Raw genomic sequence first — 21,151 nt, forward strand, 5'->3', positions numbered from 1 at the left:
TAATCTGCTTATCATGTGTTTCCCAAACACCCTAAAAAAACTCGAGCTCAGTTGGAAAAAGCTGGAGTTGTCTCGCCCCAATGAATTTTTGAACTTTTCCTGGTCTGTATGTGGACTCAAACTGCGTTGATGCATTAATGTTTCAGAGACTGTTACTCTGTCTGAACATTCGGTCAAGCACACATCCTTTGAAATTCACTCACAGGATGGGTTTGGACTAATGGGCTTTCCACTGAGTTTGTACTTATGCATATACTCTATTTAGACTGCAAATTACACAATGCTCGATGTCTCAACTCTCAGTATCATTGCAGGATACAGAAATTTCCAGGTTGTAATGCTGGCTGCTGTTTCTCCTCTAAGAAGGCGGTGTGTCTGTGCATCCTGAAGGACAGCACAGCTGTGAACTGAGCTTTCATGTCTTCTTCTCACTTAGACAGATGCTGCGAGCTGCAGCAAGATCCCATTCTCTCTTCCCGAGAGAGGAACTCAGTGAGAGCCGGCTGATAAATCTTCTGACAGTTTCTGTAGGTTCGATTCAAATTATATATGCTGGTGCCTATTTAGGATTAATCTGACTCCTTTATTAATTAGCCTTGAAAATCTTAAAATACAAAACACAGGTTTAAAATACTGGGAGTTTTATTTAAAAGCCATCCGTGTGAGCATTTAAGGGTAAGTAATAAAGAGTTGACTCAGCTGACACACATACCACTGTACGCCTTTCAAAATTCACATGCACAGAATATGATTTTTTTAAAAATATGCAGCATGCGACTTCTAGTAAGTGTACAACATTCCAGTACCAATGATTAAACACAACACATGTAGACAAAGAGTAGCAATGGGGTGCGCTGTCTCTGTCTGACATACTAGTTCATTATGAAAAAAAAGACTGTGAAGACAGACAGAAAGGAGAGCATGATGGTGTCTTCTGAACACAAGTGCACTGCAGTGAAAGAGAGCAGAGAGAAACAGAGGATATCTCCAGCTGTCTAAAATGGCTTGCTTTCCTATTTTCCTATTTCTGACTCATATTACGGGTTTAGATAAATACGTGAATGTAACAAGCTGCTGGATGCAACAGATCAATAAACCACTTCCATCAAATAAAGATATTGTTGCTACAGGAAGTCATTTGACTACTGATGTGATGCATTCCTGTTTATGAAGTCTGACGCACTGCACCATGACCAAGGCATAGAAGCAGCCATTCAACAGTGATAACATTGGTTTTGGCACTTGGGGATTGGAGTTTAGAAACAAAATGGCAATAGGAAGCGCTGGACAGGTAAAGAGGGAGATCGGTAGAAAGAGCCTGGGCTGTTGTGTTCAGAATAGGGCACGGATTCTGTCCAATGGATCCGTCGCCCACATCTTGGGATCCCAAGCCTGGAACCAGCCAGTGAAAGTCGGAGGCTCCGCTTCCTGTTTGATGGTGGTGATGGGCAGTCCTTTGCGACCAGACGGGTCTGAGTCCACATAGTCTTTTGCTGCATGACAAGAAGTAGATAGAGGAAGGGATAGAAAGACGCACACAAAGACAGGAGCCAGAAACTGAGAACATGTAAAAATCTAACAGCATAACTTTGCTGACAACAGACTTTGAATCACTTATATATTACCACTTTGTATGCTCATATGGTGAACATGTGAAAACATTTACACTTCCGGCAGATACAGAGCAACATTATTGGAGTCGTGTTTCTGGCCACTTGGCAAATGCAGTCCAATATTGACTCTCCTTTTAGCTCTAACTCCTGAGGGAAATATCTGTCTCTTTAGCTGCTAAATGCTCCACTTTGTTCACCAGCTATTCGCTAACTTTGCCTGTCTGCTATTTGGTGCTGGTCAGGTAGCATTACTAGCGTAGAGGGGGTTTTAAAAGGGCTTTTATGCTGAACACAGCTGCCTGCTGCTAAGTAAAAAGGGGTTGATGAGAGCAGTGAAAGTGAAAAATAACAGTAAAGCAGGCCTTAAAACCAAAACAATAAGCCCAAAGAGGCTAAAAAGCTCCATAGAGCTGAGGGGAACTGCAGAGTCCGGTGATCATTTTCTGTGGGTTCGTCACTATGAGCGACACCATTCACATTACACATAGTCATTTTTTCCATTGATATTGTAGCTGAATATGTAGCTACTGAGAAGTAAACAAATTAATACTGCCCTATGACTTCCAATTGTATGTACAGTAGGCCTTATATTGTGTTTTTTTCTAAATTTCCATCATTAATAGTGTTATATATTTATAATATATAAATATTTATATATTTTGGTCTACATGGTTAACATTGTCAAGTTTCAAAACTTGAGGTGGACGCCTGGAAAAATGCGCCCAGCAAGGCAAAAACCCAGGTCACAAACTACCCTGAAAGCCTAATTTGGGATTAGTAAACACATTTGAGTGAACACGCCTACTCCTGAATCTTTAGATGATTTAGGAAAACTTACAATGAGTATTTTCAACAAAAAAGTTTGAAAATAAAATAAACATAGTCTGTAATTATATTCAATCCTATTTCCCTTCAGTATTGAAGGCTAGTGATAGCGCATGTTAATGGTGACAGTGGATCCTCAGCAGCTAAGACTCTATAGTGCTTTCTGGAAGCAAGCATCTGAAGCAAGACAGTATGTTCTGAGTGGTACATTTGTTTCCTCCTGTAGGATCTTCGTGCAACAAACCTATTTTGGGAGCTCCAGTCTTTTCCTCTTCATTGGCCTCATTGCCAACCCAAATGAAGATCTACAGGGAAGAGAAACGCACTCAGTCACTCAAATAGTCTCCAGTTATGCAGCGTTTCAAGAGTATGCGTGCCTCTATCTAGTCTGTGGAGTCTCCAAAAGGACATTCACACATTAAAATAATTTTTTTCAAGCTCTAATGATGATGACAGAGAGCTTATCTTACCTGGTCCCAGGTATCCAGGAGCATGACATCATCAGTGGCCAGGTCTGACTGAGTGAAGTCCCCTGGTACTTCTTCAACCTGATAGACAGTGCAGAAGAAAACTCAGACTGACTGTGTGTAGATTTGTGAGTGAAATATTTTATATTACAGCATATTGAGATAACTGTGTTGACATGATAAGCCAAATAAAATATTCCGCATTTGTAGCACGTAAGCCTTAATAACAAAAACAAATCCTACTGTTATCTTTTCACTCTGTGACTTACAATAAGTCTTCCAGTTTTGTTGGAGCAGCCAAACAGACGTGGGGGATTGACCGTTTTCTGCAGACTCTTGGAGGTCTGGTACTCCGTCTTGCCACCAAGAGCAGACCAGAAATCACCTGGGAGGGAAGAAAATACAACAGCCATCAGCTCCAAGTAGTTTGTCCTATATTTGGTGCTTTGTTTGTCTGAACAGGAAGTGAATCACGTCCTCCACCAAGAATGATGCAGCCGCTCTTTTGGCCAGTCACTAACAAGACGCATCATCTTTTCACGTTTAATCATTATGTCTCATCAGGCCAATCAGTCATCGAGCCAATCAGTGTAACTTAGAAAAGCAAGATCTGCATGGCAAGATACAGCATGTAGCAATTAGACATGACTCTGTAGCAGTTAGGGCCTTTCATTTTTAGCTTTTTAAGTCTAGTATCTTCATTGAGGACAATCAGTGCATTTTTTTAAACAATAAAACAGAGTTGAGGTGCTTTTATTCCTCGAAATTAGATCAATGGCTTAGATAAAGTATAACTAATTTACATATAACTTTTGGCAGATAAATAAAGGAATACATATACTTAGTCCCCCAGTTTCTTTTCATGGGGGATAAGTATTAAGTAACAACCTTGCTACCCTAATAATTTGTCCTTTCTCTTGTCATATTACATACAGTATATTGGCCCTCAGAGGACACCCACCTGGTTCCTTGCCCTCTGACACCTGGCTGGGACTGCCACCCAGGAAGCCCACCACATATTTGGCAGCCTCCATCTCCTCATCGCTGGCACCAACGCCCCGCCACACAAACAGAGCACTCGGGGATTTCAGCACAAACACATCGTTGGTGTTCAGACTGGAAGCAGAGGGCTTGGCCTGAAGGAAACACATGTAGACACGTGAGTGGTGGGAATCAGAAATCTCTGCACATTGTCCTATAAGAATGTGACAACACAAATCCATGCACTGGCAGACAGCTCACCTCCACGGCCCGGGTAGCGCGGGAAGAGCTCTGCCGGATGTGGAAGAGGCGAGTGCTGGCGGTCTGCGACTGTCCACTTTTGCGGGACGTTCCTCCGCTGTGGATGATCATGGGTTTGCCCTGGAACAGGCTCATCAGGTGTGGAGGCTCCTGGCCCTGAGTCACTCTCACCTTTGGATGAAGTCATTAAAAAACTTCACTATGAAGGTTGGTGGCTCTTACACCTATTCTAGTTTAGCCTACATGTAAAAAAAATAAATAATTAACATCTACATATAAATGATGTAGCAACTGAGCAAAGAAAAGTGTTTGGACTATATCCTGATTTTTGGGCTTACCATATTTTCCATCAGCATAACCAGTAATATCAACAGTCTATATGTATGACAGTATGTAGATTTAAAGGTTCATGCCAAAATGTTTACAAGTTATAGCCCTTTAACCACAAATTTTGTATACTTTACATTTTTTGCTGACTATTATTGAATGCATTCTACACATTTTAGATTTTCGGATGTATTTTTCCTTCCTTTCCGGCAGCCATTGATTTCCATTCATTTCTGTATGATTTGAAAATCAATTAGCAGATTCATGAAATTTGCTTGAGTTGTGTAATCCTTGTAAAAAATCACATCTGCTTTACATTTTGTCAATGTAACATTCTCATTGCATGTTGCATGCAGTTTAAGTAAAGGCTTATTTACTTAGCTTGATGTTCACTGTGATGGATTACACAACTCTATCAAGTTTCAATACACTGCTAATTGACTTTCATACAGTATCATACATAATTGAACAGAAACCAATGGATGCCTGGAATCAGAGAAAAAGTACATTCAAATTCCTCAAACACAGCAAGCATGGACCACAAATGCTACCTGTGATTTAAAGTACATGACATTTGTAGTAATTGGGTTTGTTTTGATGCCCACATGACTGGGATAGAGAAATAAATAAATAAATGAAACTCTTTCTTAAGTAACTGATCCTGTTTTGAGTTGAAGCTTCACATTTCATCTCTGTTATGACCATGAAGATGTTGTAAATCCTGAAATTATGATGTGGTATGTATAGAAGTGCAGTAGTTTGAGTAGAGTGGTATCAAAATGAACATTACAGTAACACTGCCCTCTGCTGGTCGTCCGAGGTTGGTTGTTTTTCGTTGCAGAAGAGTGAAGTCATTACTGAGATTTCTGGTCTCTTGGTCAGCTGTACTTAATCCTCTGTCATAATTAGGTTTAATAGATTTGAGAGGCTGAACTCCCATTAGCACTAAAAGGGCAGCTTTGCTTTGTTTTTCCACAGTGCTGCCATCGCAAGGACACCAGACATTATGCTCTCCTATCTGTTAGCTACTAAACTCATCATTTATAGCACCTAAGAAAACAACTTTGTACGACTTATGTACAAAGTTTAATTAGCTAATTAATAAGGTAAATGTTATAATAATAATAATAATAATAATAATAATAATAACAACAATAATAATAACTTAGATTTATATAGCACCTTTCAAGGGACCCAAGGAAAGTTAGTTCTCAATTTTGACACCTTAGCTGCAACTTCTTACTCAACTTCCACAATCCTCTTCTCATATTCAGAGAATATGTCAGCTTCTCAGAAAAATAACTTCTAACATAATTACCATTAATTGCATTATTTTTACTCTTGAGTCACAGCCAAGTCTGATGTTTATTTTATCAAATATTGGGGTTTACTATGGGACTGTAAAGAAGCTGAACTTCACGTGATGTAAAAGTAAGCAGTGCGTCAGCGTCAAGCTCTAACCTGAACCGGGGATCCTCCCATTGAGTCATCGAGCTTCACTGTGAGGAACGCAGAGGCTGCCAGCTCGTCCTGTGTGCACTTCAGCCCCTGCCTGACACAGTAACACACACACGTCATTTACTGGTGTGTATGTGCTTTTAGACTGGGTGTGATGGAGGTAATGTGAGTGTATTACACAAATTACACTGTACATACATATGGATCTTTCTTTTTACCCACCAGGTGTATATGATGTGTTGCTCGCGGCCTCCCACTCTGTAACTGTAGAGGATGAGGTAACAGTCTCCACCGTAGAAGTGACCGTAGGAGGAGGGATCCACAGGCACCTTTTCGCCGTTCTCAACACGCCAAATCTGAAAGCCATATCACAACCTGTTTTGCCCAGCCTTACCACACCACTTTTTATCTGGGCCTTTTTTTTTTTTTTTTTTTTTTTTTTTTACACTTTTAGCGCACTCGTACCTGGACCTTGCCCTTGCCATCATCCACCATGCCGTGCTGGGCTGCCATGACCTTGTTGGAGTGCAGGGTGGAGGCATCGAAGGGCACCTTTTCCACTTTGGCGATGCGGCCGATGGTGTAGGCCTTACTGGGGCCGGTAGTTTCGTCTAAGTCCCTCCAGTCGCTGAAGAATTGCTTAAACAGAGTTGTCTCAGCTCCCGCAGGAAATACTTGGATCTGCAAGGGAAACAGGTCAGAGAGGAATTTTCGCCTAATCACACTAAGTATGTGCAAACAAGATACTGCTTTTCTGCAAGACTCATGTTGTCTGTCAGGGTGATTATGCACATGTCGGCTTTACCTGTGTCTTAACGGAGTATCCCTTGTCTTTGATAAACTGCTGACCTGCTGACATGGCTGCTTTACGCTCTGACATGTTGGCCTTGGGACCTGGTTGGAGTCAGATAAGACATGACACAATGAGATGGCCATAATTCTCAAAAGCATGGTGCGATTTGACTCTCCCTTATGCTACTTAAGAGAGAGAACCTATGAAATAAACTACCTAGTGAATGTTAAAGAGCATGGAGAAGGCAGATATGTAATGGGATAATTAAGTGGGCTTCCACCTCCAGGAGGTTCCAAAACACCTCTCTGACCAGAATTACTGTAAATGTGGCCACTCTAGCTAGTACCAAAACTAAACTGTGTATAAATTAATGCAATAGTATCACAGCCAGAATTTAAAAAAATAAACTGAGTAAATCGAGTCAGAAACATATTTTTATGAGTTTAGCTTGAGGGCACAACTACGTGTGCACACACACTTTTCAACCAGCATGTTTATAATTTGTGCATAAAAAACAATGATGAGGACGGCGAGGAAAGCTAATGTTGGAAGTTTGTTCAACACCATTTTCTGCTGTGTTATTGAGTCTGTAATGCTGTCGGCACCTTTCCAAACAAAGATGTTATTGTCCACCCCGTTGTCCAGGATGTAGCACTCCTCAGGAGACAACATGGCCTGTTTGAAGGGACTGGATGGAGCCACAGAGGACACCTTCATCGAACCAGATGCATCAGAGATCTACGAAACAGAGGGATAGCATCAGCTACCAGCTCTGTTCTCAAAGTGTACAGTTAAGTGAGGACGTAATTCTTCAACATCCTCAAAAGATCTTTATTTGTTACAATAGTTGGCAAAAGGTCCTAATTGTACAATATAGTAGTGTAGAGTTTATCATATGAGCTACATACAAGGACTCACGGTATGTGAAATTTTCTCTCATGTTCAGTGATTCATAAATTGATGGATAATTCAAATATGTGGGCATATTTGCAATTCATGGGGACTGGATCAAGGCTATAATATTCAAGTTTTGTTCTTCAAATTCAAATCAGTGCCACAAGAATGCAGCACGATCTTTTTCACAATTATCAGGCTAAATTTCAAATCCTGCTTAGTGAAATATCCCTTTGTAGTCAGAGTTATGAAATCTTATTTTCCACCCAGAAATCAAAGTCACATTTATATAAATTCAGTTTAATTGTCAATTTTATTACTCACCACGTAGAGGGCACCCTTCTTCCTGTTGGTGGTGTCCACCTTCTCATCATCCGGAGTACTGGGGGCAATGGTGGTTTTGGGCCCCAGAGCCTACACAACCAGAGGAATTAATCATTGTGCTCCTCTTTTTGTCATAATTATCACTTGTGCACAAAGTTACAATTGTGTTTTTTATACACTGATAAAGACACAACAGCCTTAATAGTGATTTGTTTTGTAGACTCTGTTCTACAGTTTTTCTCAGATTAACCCCCCCCCCCCGCTCTCATTAGGCCTCTCTCTTGTTGTAAAGGAAGTGTTTAGAGTGCCGCCTTGGCACAGAGTTGGCACATGAGCAGCGCATTACAAAGGACAGCATTGTGTCCATTTTTTCCCACGCTGACTAACCAGCCGTGAAATGCATCAATAACACTTATAGCTTCTGCTCACAAGTGATCACCTTTGGGGTGAAAACTCCAGTGCATGGCTGAGATTCACCAGGAGAGGGAAAGAAAATGAGGAATGTGTGTGTGTGTGTGTGTGTGTGTGTGTGTGTGTGTGTGTGTGTGTAATTGTGTGTCACCATTATGACTGCTTCTGGCTCGTCCCCTTCCTCCACTGTGTGCAGTTTGGCTCTGCCATTTCTCTCGTTATCTCTGATGTCGATGGTAAGCCCAGCAGCCTTCAATCTCTCAAAACGATTACACTCACTGCCACACCACTGATAGATGTCCTGCAGGAGAGGGAAAGACAGGAAATGGATATATTTCAGACCTGATTACTGGTGGTAACAGCAAATGCCAGTTAATACTACAGGTCCCAGAATTCTGGGGGTATTTTGTCAGAAATATAACAAAAGCGCAACTGGTGTATCTGTTCACAGTGCAGCCAAACAAACTTATTTAGAAACTTATTTATTAAATGTTGGGTTTGCATTATCACCAGCATAGATTATATGCTGCATTGTTTCCTGTGAATCCTTCATGATTGGGTAGGCATTTGGAGTTCATCACGGGAATGGTACTCTTTCACAGTAAAGTTGTATTACAGTGCAGATACAGTATATGAGAGTATATTATTAATATAGACAGTGTATGTAATATTCACCCAGCTAGATAGATGGATACTCTTACACATACACACTAAAACCAAGATAAAACCCAGCTCACCTTGCCCAGGTCAATAATGAAGCAGTCTCCCTTGTTGAAGCTGGACCAGGACATGTCCACCTCTGTTGCTCTGATTGCCCTCCGCCCCTTGATATGCAGCAGGCGTTTCACATTCATGTCATTGGTCACCACATGCTGAAAACCTGAGGCCACTCCCCCTTTCTGTGATAAAAAAAATTATGATTCAAGTGAGGTTATATACAGGGAAAACTTTCCTAAAATCTCAGCTTCATTTGAAATGTGTACATGAGCACAGTTAAGAGAAGAAAAAGGCACACATTTTGCATCATGTGCACAGTTAGTTAGTTTACAACCACTATATGTTAGCCAAACAAATGGTCACAAATGCACTACTGAGAGGTCTGAGGCAGGATGTGTGGAGTCAGATGAGACACAGAGCTCAACATTTGCTGCACAGTGAGGGTGAAATGAGTTTTACACAACAACATAAAACCTCAAAGGACAAAAGGCTGTAAATTGCGCTGCCAAATAATGAGATTAACATGTACTATAAATCACAGCTAACAAAGGCAATAAACCTTATCAAATGGGAAAAATGAAACTAACATGATGCTTGCTTCTGGAAAGGAGGATCATGTCTGTTCTGTGCAACAGTGGTGTACCTGGGAGGCAGGATTGTCTCGTAATGTACCGTCCTTGGTGAAGCCATTAAACAAAACAGGTATTTTTACAAGTTATGCAAACACTGCAAATGAGCAACAGATGCACTTTCTGCTGAAGAAAAAGCAATGTGACTGCTTTGATAGATGATGTTTGATGGGCTTTTCAGCATGTAGAAACTAAAGCTGATATCAAGCCCTGTCACTTCATGAGAACAAAAACAAAGAGGAAAGAGGGACTTCCTTGTTCTTAAAATGTCCATTAAGGGCTTAACATTTACCCACAAAGACACCGAGTCATTTTAGCATCTGGAGGAGTGGCTATTTAGGCCTCAAAATGGAAACCACATTCATGCCGTTCATCAAGGGAGAGGCAGTAAAATTTTCCATGGCAACAATGCAGGCTCTGTTTATTTTAATGGAAAGACTGTTTCCTAACAGTGGACTTACCCAAACTATGAAGAGATAATGAGGTTTGGTTCTGTTTCTCGCTCTGTTTCTGAAGAACACTGTGTAAGTGTGTGTGTGTGTGTGTGATCTGTGTTTCTGCACATGTGCAGAGCAGAGTTTCCACCCTCCAACTTTGCAAAAGTAGTAAACAATACTTTGGACTAATTACATCCAACTAGAGCCAGAAGGGGGTTTGGATGGTTTTCATGGCAATGAGAAACAGATGACTGGTAAGAAAATAAAAGTGGCCTAGCTTGTGTCTTTCAAAATGTCCTCCTTTGAACAGGCTGGTTGCCTCGGTTACAGTCAGTCAGACACACCCTGGGATGTTTAACAGAAAGGGAATGTTGTTTCGTCTGAACTTCAGACTAATCGGCTTAACTGCATGGCAAAGTTCATGGGATGCTGACAATCATTAAACCATGAAGATATATTTAGATCAGAGAGAGTTCTGAGACAGATTGTTTTTTGTCATCATAACCTCTTCATTGCTCACTTTATATTTTATAGTGTATATTTTTGATCTGCAGACTGAAAGCGCATTGCTTTAAAGTTCAACTATTCATGCAGTCATTAATCTAGAGCAACAGTCCCCAGCCCTTTTTTCGTGTAAACCTTTAATACACAGCAGTGTCTACTTGTGACCACTTGTCACATGGTGCACATCTGTCTATATCTACTGTTTAAAGAGGTAAAACTGTACAGTTTTTCAAAAGAGACAAAACTTGAGCCATGCTAGCGGCTCTGTGAGGCTCTACTTAGGCACAGCAGGGCTTTGAGCTAAATGCTAACATCAGCTAACGTAGCATACTCACAATGACAATTCTAACATGCTGAAGTTTAGCAGGTATAATGTTTACCCGACCCCCAGGTTGGGAACCACTGATCTACAGTGAAGCTCACCTGGTACTTGATTCCTGACTTGAAGTACCCCAGCATGGTGTTGGATTCGAAGTTCTGCAGCTCCCTGTACTGCACCGGCCCACCACCCAGGAAGTCATCCAGCTGTGTGGCAAAGATGGCCGCCGCTCCACTCTCATCCTGCGAACACTCATCCCCTGCAGGAAGGGGACATTTGTAGTCAAAGTGTCTTCTTTCCCCAGTTCTTTTCATATTCTAAAAGCATCACATTGATGCTCAAGTATTGAGTTTCTCACGAAAGCATGAAGTTATTTTACATTAGCAGAGCAAACTGCAGCACTGACCTTATGGGACCTCTGAGTCAGGACTTTGAATCACATCAACCACATATGCAGCAGAGCCGCTTTGTATCCTGCAATTACTGTCCTATGGCACACAACATGGATAAAACTATTCCATAATTTTACATGACTAACATCGATCCCAGACAGAGGGATTAATTATGTCCTCATGTTATTTCTACTTCATCATCTTACAGATGGTTGCAATGGCAGCAGAGAACTGAAAGGACTGTCTGTGTGCTGGCACTGGAGGAGAATTGGCTGGGAACCCTACAAACATTCAGGGATTGGTGCCTCCAGGGTTATTCCAGATGTGAGTCATGCAGCGGTTTCTTTTAGGTTTCTGTCTTTGTTATGTAACTGAACATCTACCGAGCATGAGAAGACTTTGCTTTTAATTTAGGACATCAAGTAGTTCAAGTTGTGTGTCACTGTTCGCTCTGCACGGGCCTGAACCGAGCCTTCGACAGGGAACTGTGTGGCGGAGAGAAACTTCACAAACTGGTATGACTTTTAGAGTAGAGATTTTCAACAATTTAGACAGCAGAGGATGTTTCAGCGCTGAGATCAGATGCCTAATATGATTTATAGTCACTTCAAAACCACGGCTACAGTGTAGCTCTGTTGGTCTCATAATACCTAAAGCTTTTTAGTGTGTTTGTTTGGGTGTTTGTACAGCTGTAAGTATTAAAATGCTTGGATGTTAAACCATGTGCCATGTATATGCATGAACGGTATGTGTATCAGCTTTGGATGAAGTTACTTTTTAACTTGTTAATATTTTACTTTAGTTTGAAACTGACTTCATTGAGGAAGTGACTACAAAACTGTACTTTTACCTGCTTTTACCAACATTTTATTGCCATTTAAACAATATGAATTTTCTTTGATGGGTTCACATAATACAAAAACTAAGCAGAAACCTCAGGACATCATATACCCACTCAGAGACATAAAACAAATGGTGAAGTTATAAAATGACAATTGTCAAATAATAAAACCTTGCATAAAATAACAAAATAACAGAAAACAAACAAGCGATAGCATTTAAGGAACATGCTGCAGTAAAATGGCTTCTGCTACCAAGTGTGTTGATTATTTCTCATAAATGCAGTGCAAGACGGTTCCTGTTGTGCAAACAGCATGACAACGTACTTTTTATGAAGCAAGATGAACAGGAAGATGTCAATTAGCTGCAGGTTGTTCAGAGAAAGTAATCATATTTTAAATTTGAAGTAGCCAAAAATGGGATTATTAACATGTTGTTCCCATACTGAGGTGCACAACATGTGTCCGTGTCTTACCCAGCCACATGTGTATGTTGTATGAAGGGGCTGAGGTGGTGAAGAGCAGCAGGTAGGCGTCCCCAGTGTAGAAGCTGCCATGCAGGGCCTTAGGAACCGGCTTCAGGTCCAGGTTTTCGATACGCCACACCTGTAGCCCTGGCTGCTTTCCTGCATCCACGAACTCCTTATGGGAAACCATGATGAATCTGAGAGAAAGACAGAGATGAGAGACAATGAGATGAAGAAAGAAAAAGGAAGAAAATAAATATGAAGATGCAGGAGGCCAGAGGGAGACAGGAGACAGACAGGGAGTGATTTTAATATTTTTGCCTTGCAAAACTTTGATGCAAATTGTAAATCACGAACCCAAGCTAAGGACACAGAGGACGACAGAGAGATGCAATATACCAACATAATGTGAGGAAGCCATTTTTTGGCAACAGCATCATCATGTGTTTCCTGAACAGTATACTTTTGTTTGAGTTGTCGGTAACAGCTGAGAGTGAGACTATAAATACATGTCTTAAGTTGACAGGAGGCCTCTTGCCATATTTGGGTTTTCAGTCAATGTACAGACAAAACCAGACAAACTAGTTCTTAGTTGCTGCTGCTGTCACCTCTGCAAATTGTTCAAATGAGTTATTGGGGGGATTTTCTTACATGAATTGTATCTGACATTTACTGTTTGTCACTGGCAGGAAAAAAACACACTTCCGCTTATTTAGGGAAATATTAAAGTTTTCACATAATCTGGAGGATTACATTCTCTTTTATGGGTTGGGAAAATTCTCCTACTTCTTGGGCCAGTAAAACTCAAAATGTAGTGTATTCTCAAAAATGCATTGTCACAAAGCCTAAAACAAGACTGATATCTTCATTTCTGAAAATTAAGCTTATAAAAGCCATAACATCGTCTGAAATAATGTAGCATTTTTACTGAAACCAGATTGATGCAGGTCCTTTGAACTGTTATCAGTAGATATTTAATCAGTAAATAATACTTCTGCCAACATAAGAGCGCTAACCACTGTACACACAGCATGACGTCCTCATTTTTAAACTCACATATTTTATGTTTTTATAGCTGATATGGAGTGAAAGCAAAACGTAAGGTTATTGTATTACTACTGCAGACTGCTTCAATAAATTTCTTTTATGAACGCTGGAACAGTTACACTCCAGTATCACCGAATCTGGCATTCAGAGTTAAAGGAAGTTAGATTAAAAAAAGAAAAGCCTTTATATTATGATGAGAGTGGAGCCTAAAATTGAGAGATTATGCGGCTTTATGTTTGCAACGATTACACAAGAGCCAGATTACAAATTAGTGTGGCGGCAGGATTATTGCTGCAGTGAGGCTGAAATCGAATGAGACGACGCAAGACCATTTTATACAGTTTATATGCGCAAGACTGGCAATCTCCACTTCCTTATTTCTGTTGCAGCTTACACTCCATACTTTACCCTGTGATCCACATACATCCTACACCTGCTCATTGTGCACAGTGTATTATTATTTACAGTCAGATATTAAAAGATTACATCAAGCCTGCCAGCCACACCAGCCAGAGATAATCCAAATAAATATCACACACCACCACCACCTGAAGGAGGATAATTATGCATTTGTTTGTTCAACTGTGTCTTCAATAAGCTGCTCAGGTTTCAGTGCAGAGAGGAAACACCCAGTGGACTTCCTGTAACACAGGCTGATCAATAAATGCTACATCCTGGACAAATATTCAGATCACTTAAGAGTCCTGGACGTTTACTGTCTGGAGCCAGATGCACTGTTAATAACACTGGTGTGACATAATACTGATCTCTAATACTGCAGGTCTGTGGGGATAAATGCAGATATGTCTACTGGGAAGAGCATCTCTAATGAGCGACTTCATCTAATCTGCAGCTTCTACCAGCTCTGCGTTTTTTCTTGCTAACTGGTCAGACTGGAGGAGAGGCTGACAGGATGTTTCTCTTATGTATTTGATTGGATTTAAGTGCATCTGCATATTAAGTCATATTTACACTTTGCACAATTCCCATCTTTTTTTTTCCTTTTTTTTAAAAAAGTATTACATAACATCCAAACTACTACTTCCCGTACTTAATAACGCATGTTTTGTGCTCCATTTCACTCACTAGGTAATAGCAGACAGTTTCAGAGTAATTTCCCCATAATAAGCAATGCAATAGCCTGTGTTTCCATAATAAATCGGAACGTTTTGGTTCCCCTGTTTTCGGCCCTTTCACTGGCTGCTGTGACTCATGAAAGAGAAATGAACGGAGACTTTCCACATCTGGAAATCCAGTCGCTTCAGACTTTACAATCGTGAACTGAACTGGCCACATACGAGCAGAAAACACAGTGATCATCAAATCACTTAACGACGCGAGCTGTGCAGGCTTGATCTAAGAAATCATGCACGATTTTAAAAAGGACTAGCCTATATATCAAAGTTTGGAAAACCACAAAAGGTGCGTGCATGTCGACCGGGGGAGAAAAAAAAGTGAACTCACAGTTTGCAAGATGAATCACACGGGAGAGAGGAGCAGAACCGCTGATGGAGGCTGTAGATGTGGGAGTGAGCAGAGAATGGAGCGTCTTTATGTTTTAATGTGTAGTAGAAGAGGAGGGGGAAGAGGAGGAGGAGGAGGGAAGGGAGTGTTCAAGCTGTTCATGGGTCTGGCTGGAGAGAGAGCACTGATTGGTCGACAGGAGCAAAGATAAAGATGCTTCCGTCAGCCTGTGAGAGAGAATTTCCTCAAAGATGCACTTTTGTGTTGTGATCATCCAGGAACACACTTGTTTTTTTTTTTAAAGTGGTCCCTCTCAGTGTGTGAACTTGACTCTGTGCTCCTTGTTATCCACTGTGCAGATCATAAAGTGTTCAGATAGGCAGGGACAAAGTGCATGAAGTCAAAGTTTCTTTAAGCAGTTGAATCAACAGCGTGTCATGTTTGTCTTTGGCTTAAAGGAATCTTGTGACTGAAAAAAAAAATGTAACAGGGAGGAAAAGGTGCCTCCCTTTGATTCCCTGGAATGCAGAGCCAACAGGATTTATATGGAAAAGATGTAGGAAACAGTGGCACACTACATCAAAAACCGATTTGTTTATTCAACAGGAATGTGTTTTGATTTTAAAGGAGATTTCAGTGATTTAAACCCCTTCCAGCTTCAAAAACCACCTCTGCAGACAGCAGACACCACAAAACCACTAAGAGAGGATGCAAAATATTGACTTTGACGAGTGCTGTCTCTTTACACACACACCAAACACATTATTTACTACAGCTCTGCCCTTCTTTAGCACCCTGCACAAAACCTGCAGGGCCGCAATTCCCAGTTCAAACCTGAAGGCATGTTCACACAGGTCACACCCAGCCTCCATCTACTGTACTTGTTCTCTGCCTGCAGACAGTGTGTTTATATACATTTCCTGATGAGCGGCATGGCTGTTTATACATAATTGTTGCACACACAAGGATGACAAGTGTATGCATCCTGCAGAAACATAACCATATACAGGCAGGAGCTTCAGTAAAGCCACTGCTTAATGCTGGTACTGGTACAGCTGGTAGACATGGTCCACAGCAAATCTGATTTGGCTGCCAACACAACCTCAGACAACACTTCACTTGAATTCAGATGGTCTTCCTGAGAATTTGACCCAATGGGAACAGATAACTCTTCCTCTCTGTTTTGGCCGTGGTGATAAGTACTGAGCACCTTCAGCTGCTCACTTCTGCTTTAATCTGATGGCTGCAGCAGACTACATGATGGTACAGTAGGCCTACAGTACGAACAACTTGTTAACACGTTGCTTTATTTTGCTAAAGCTTCTGTACATTTTGCAGTTTAAAAGGAAGTGGGTTGATTAACCGTTTTCACATGCCATTTCATCACGTTTTTTTTTGCAAAACAGCTGTAAAAAAAAAAATCTTTCTAAAGTTACTACAGACCTGTATGCAGAACACACTACAGCAGACATTAAAGGTCCCACTGTTTGTAATTCATTAGACATAGATGACTCCAACAGCTGGTGATCACACGTCACAACCAAAACATGTGACATTTGTGTTTCCTCCTTTGTCTGATGTTATAAGTTTACTTTTATAAAACAACTAAGCAACTATGGGGGCCACACCATCACTCTGAACTCTGAATTTGTTTATCCGCGGGCAGTGGGACAACGCCACCAGCGACCCCCAAATGGGGGTTGGGTGAGTCTTATCATCAAACAGGATGTGACACTAAGGCAGAGTGGCTGGTTGCCGGGGCCCCATTGTGCCACATACTGACAGCTGACTGATGCACATCCTCGGTGACAATACAACTAACTCAAAATGGATTAGACTCTTATAATCATGGGCTTACACTGTGAGAGTGATGCTAATTCACTGAGGCAAATGAAGCAGAAATGTTCCCCCACTTTTCCAGTGAATTATCAGTGAAACTTAAATGATCCAAACAATATTGTTGTATTTATGTTTTTCGTGGGAAAGAGCTTACTCACGTTCATCCCAACAGTTAGATAATAAGATGCCACTCTTATATATGTCTGTTCCATGTGTAGCTGGAGCCAGCAGCCAGTTAGCTTGTCAGTTGTCATTTTTTACACTTTGGTTTTTTTTACAGATTAAACAAGATATATAACATGTTAATTAGTGAGCTTTAGTTTTAGGTCCTGGCAGGTGGAGCCAGGCTAGCTGTTTCCCCCTGCTTACAGTCTTTGTGCTAAGCTAAGCTAACCGGCTGCTGGCTGTAGCTTCATATTGACCTTACAGACGTGAGAGTGGTATCAATCATGTCATCTAACTCTCAGCAAGAAAGCAAATAAGCGGAATTTCCCAAAATGTCAAACTATTTCTTTACAAGAATGAATATAAGAAAATCTATCAAAGTTTCATTCCAAAGTACCAAAATATCAGGTCAGATTTGTAATCTTCATTTAAAATGAAAATGTTGCCAATTTGAAACTATTTTATTTAGACAAAGTTCTTGAACAACTGCTTGTTTTTAGACTATATTTTACATTAGAGATTTTTTTTTTGAATTGTCTTAAATGAAAAACACATTTATATTTCTCAGTCTGGTGTCAACACTGAAACTCAGGTTGTTTGTATTGGCAATATTGTCAAGACATTTCAAACTCTACCCAGCCCTTTTAAAGACCACGTTGCTGTCAGACAGAAATGTGGCTCCAGCACGTTCATCCACCCTTCACTCTTATCCTGCCACTTGTTACAGAAAGTTTCCACAGTAAATATGTGATAACTGGTTTGGACACGGACCAGGAACTGTGGGGGTCAACTAACCACTGACCACAAGTGTCAGTCAAACCAAACCTGCTCCAGGCAGAGAAGCAAATGTCTCAAACCTTGGGTTGTCATAAAATCGGTAACTAGGATACCCACTCCCACTTTTTCTGTATAAAGGTTCAGTTTAATGAGAGAAAGGTCAAAACCAGTGAGCTGCAGCTTGGTGATTGTGAAGTGCTGTGGGAGGAGATAGCAAGTACCTTTCATCAATGTCAGCCAGTAATTGTTGTTTTATGCTGAGTCAATCTGCTCCTGGTGAAACAACAATGGGCCAAATGACTGCAAGTAAAATGGAAAAACTGTCTATGCGTAGCTGTGCCAGAGCCGGGTTAATCCTGGTGTAACAGGTTGCCACTGTACCGTGAAAAGTCAAGCACAGACTTTTACTTTTTTTTTTCAGGGAGTCCATGTTAAAATTACTGTTAGCTCTCTGTTAGGCTGTGTGGGCAGTCAGATAAGGATTGTACAGCTCCTTGGTGACTGGTATAGAAAGGCATTTGTCACTTTAAATGCTATGAAGGAAGCTGTCAGGGGCATTAACGCAGATAACCTGTATTGTCCACCAGCCTGACCCCCAGGATAAAGACGTCAGAGGCAGTTAAATACTAATTTCAAACCAAAACAGATCACATTTTGTAGGAATTATTCTAGTAGATGGAACATGATGAGTTTAGTTGGTGAGCACCAAGGCACAGAATAAACAGGGAATCAAACTCTAGCATGCCTGAACCTGATTCTGCTCGGTTGCATTAACTCAGCTAAGCGGCACAGAGCCAACATCCTGATGTTACAATGTGCAAACAAGGATCTTGTTTTAATCATTGCATTATTATTTTATTGTATAGTGCATCACCCGTGTGTTATACTTGGTAAACCCTGCTAACACATTACCAGCTGTGGTTAACTCGTGTGCCAGGCAGCCAGCTCTAGTGTGTGTGCATCAGTGCGGTTAACATCTACCCGCAATAACCACAGCACACACGCCTGCCTCTAGTTTCTAGCCTTGCAACTGTTCTGTTCTTTGTGCAAACCATGCAAGCAACTTCTACATTCAAACTCCCTCACATGAAACTGGTAGTTCTTTGAAATCAACTGGGAGAGTTGGGTGTCTTAAGTGTTGGAAGACGGATTCAGATCCTTTACTTAAGACAAAGTAGTAATATCACCACATAAAAACATTCCATTACAAGTAAAAGTCCTGCAGTTCAAATTTTACTTAAAGGAACAGTTCAACATTTTGGGAAAATACGCTTTTTCGCTTTCTGATGGAAAATTAGATGAGAAGATCGATACCACTCTCAGATCTGTCTGTACAATATGAAGCTAATGCCAGCAACCAGTTAGCTTAGCTTTGCACAAAGACTGTTCACGGGGAAACAGCTAGCCTACCAGCAGTCACTCACTCACACTGCTCACTAACTAACACGTTATATCTGTGACCCACACCTGCGAACACTAAGGGTGTAAACCCTTTTTGAACACCACAGGAGGGTTAACAGAAAACCAAGAGCTATTGCCTACAGCTTAGCTCTTTTGGAAACCTGTTGGTTTAGTCTTCCTGGAAATTTGCAGTAACGTAGGTCAAGATTTTATTGATTCTTAAAAGTTTTAACTTTAACCTTGACTGAATTTACAGTCATTAATTTCTTTGTACAGTGGTGTTTGGTGTCCTGCCAAGTGTGTATATGCATGCACCAGGTATGAAGCCTCATACTCAATGAAATATTTTATACAGACATTTGAATACAAGACTCCTACATGTGAATATGGGCTTTTTGTTTTATTAGGAAAGAGCCACTCCTTGTTTAATATACCCTTTTTCTACACGTTTGTGCACTCTGTTAAGTCTATATTTTGAACGCTGCTGTTTGTGCATTCGTTGCACTCTTATTTTAAAGCGATATGAGCACCATGTTATATAGAGCAGTGCAAAGTCACTGACAGATCACTTTAAAACAGGCTGGAGGTGTGAGAAATCGATGAGCATCTTCTACTGTTTTAAGATTTTATTTCCAAGAAGGCCTATTCAGAGTGAAAGTGGGTTTACCACCACAATCATTAACTACTTCCACACAAAGAACTGCTTTTTATTTGCGCAAAAAATATATATATATATGCCAATAAAATGCAAACTGTTGTGGAGACACAATGGTACTACGGAAGTTCCATGGAGGAACTAGAACACAGCTACTTAGCACGCGATAAACCGCTGAGTGAACCACATCCTCTAAAGAGAAAAGCTTCACATACAGCATACAAAAACTCAGCAAAAATTTAAAAAAGAGAGCATGAAGACAGAGATGGTCCTAAAACTCTATATAGATCTAAATGAAAAGGCCTAAAAAGTAAAATGATCAGTCACAGCAGCTTGAAATGATCTGTCATCATGTTCATTTTAGACATCCCACTCTCGCGATGAGCGTAGGACCCGCAGGTTGGTTTGCTGAAATGACTGCAGACTTTGTCTCCAGTGGCAACACACACACACACACACACACACACACACACACACACACACACACACACACACACACACACACACACACACACACACACACACACACACACACACACACACACACACACACACACAGAGAGAGAGAGAGATAACATCCAATAACCATTGAGGCCTGTGGTGAGTAAATGTGAATATGAACAGTCCCCCTCGTATGTAGGCAGGAAATCACTCTGTGACATTTACAGCATTCAACCAGCCTACTGACGGTCTGCCTCCCAAACCAAACACTTTATATTATGTGCAACAAATAATTGAACTTTAGGGCTGGACTGGTGATCGGAATAAGTAAGACATGAGAGTGGTATCGATCTTCTCATCTAACTCTCGGCAAGAAATCGAATAAGCGCATTTCCCAAAATGTTGAACTATTGGTTTAAAAGGACCTAGATCGGAATCAGGGGCAACACACAGGAAACATTCCTGCCTTCAACTGAACCTGCTGACTTTCCTAAGAGAAATGTCAATAACATTCACTTAAAACAGAGTCTCTGGCTTTGGGACCCCCTGACCCCTTGGGCCCCTGGGTAATCAATCAGTGTGAAAGACAATTGTCCTTGTGCAGATACACATGGTTGTTCAGAGTCAGAATTAGCAATAAGAAAGTGTTACACATACAGTGCGCAGTTTTTTTAAAGATTTCAAAATAAAACAGCTTTACTTCC

At 40.9% G+C, this 21,151-nt stretch overlaps 1 protein-coding gene across 1 annotated transcript; it reads right to left on the minus strand.

Annotated features, from left to right (window-relative positions):
• Positions 1 to 624: 624 nt before the first annotated feature.
• On the minus strand, positions 625 to 15,321 carry scinlb (scinderin like b). Its single transcript, XM_044220319.1, has 17 exons — positions 15,170 to 15,321; positions 12,668 to 12,855; positions 11,065 to 11,219; positions 9,092 to 9,253; positions 8,506 to 8,655; positions 7,944 to 8,033; positions 7,331 to 7,463; positions 6,738 to 6,826; positions 6,398 to 6,613; positions 6,155 to 6,288; positions 5,936 to 6,026; positions 4,148 to 4,318; positions 3,867 to 4,041; positions 3,175 to 3,290; positions 2,909 to 2,986; positions 2,683 to 2,743; positions 625 to 1,493 (listed from the first exon to the last, which is right to left on the minus strand). The coding sequence occupies exons 2-17, from the start codon at positions 12,846 to 12,848 to the stop codon at positions 1,333 to 1,335; spliced, it is 2,163 nt and encodes a 720-aa protein (XP_044076254.1). The 5' UTR covers positions 12,849 to 12,855; positions 15,170 to 15,321; the 3' UTR covers positions 625 to 1,332.
• Between the last annotated feature and the right edge of the window lie 5,830 nt (positions 15,322 to 21,151).

This window comes from Siniperca chuatsi, linkage group LG13 (assembly GCF_020085105.1).
Source record: "Siniperca chuatsi isolate FFG_IHB_CAS linkage group LG13, ASM2008510v1, whole genome shotgun sequence".
NCBI classification, from domain to species: domain Eukaryota; kingdom Metazoa; phylum Chordata; class Actinopteri; order Centrarchiformes; family Sinipercidae; genus Siniperca; species Siniperca chuatsi.

Bases quoted from the DNA above. Each gene is read 5' to 3' on its own strand.
- scinlb (XM_044220319.1), bottom strand. From the start codon at position 12,848: ATGGTTTCCCATAAGGAGTTCGTGGATGCAGGAAAGCAGCCAGGGCTA. The intron at 8,656-9,091 runs GTGAGCTGGGTT...CCTCTCCTGCAG, and splicing joins TCATTATTGACCTGGGCAAG to GACATCTATCAGTGGTGTGG. The intron at 7,464-7,943 runs GTGAGTAATAAA...TCTGTTTCGTAG, and splicing joins AGAAGGGTGCCCTCTACGTG to ATCTCTGATGCATCTGGTTC.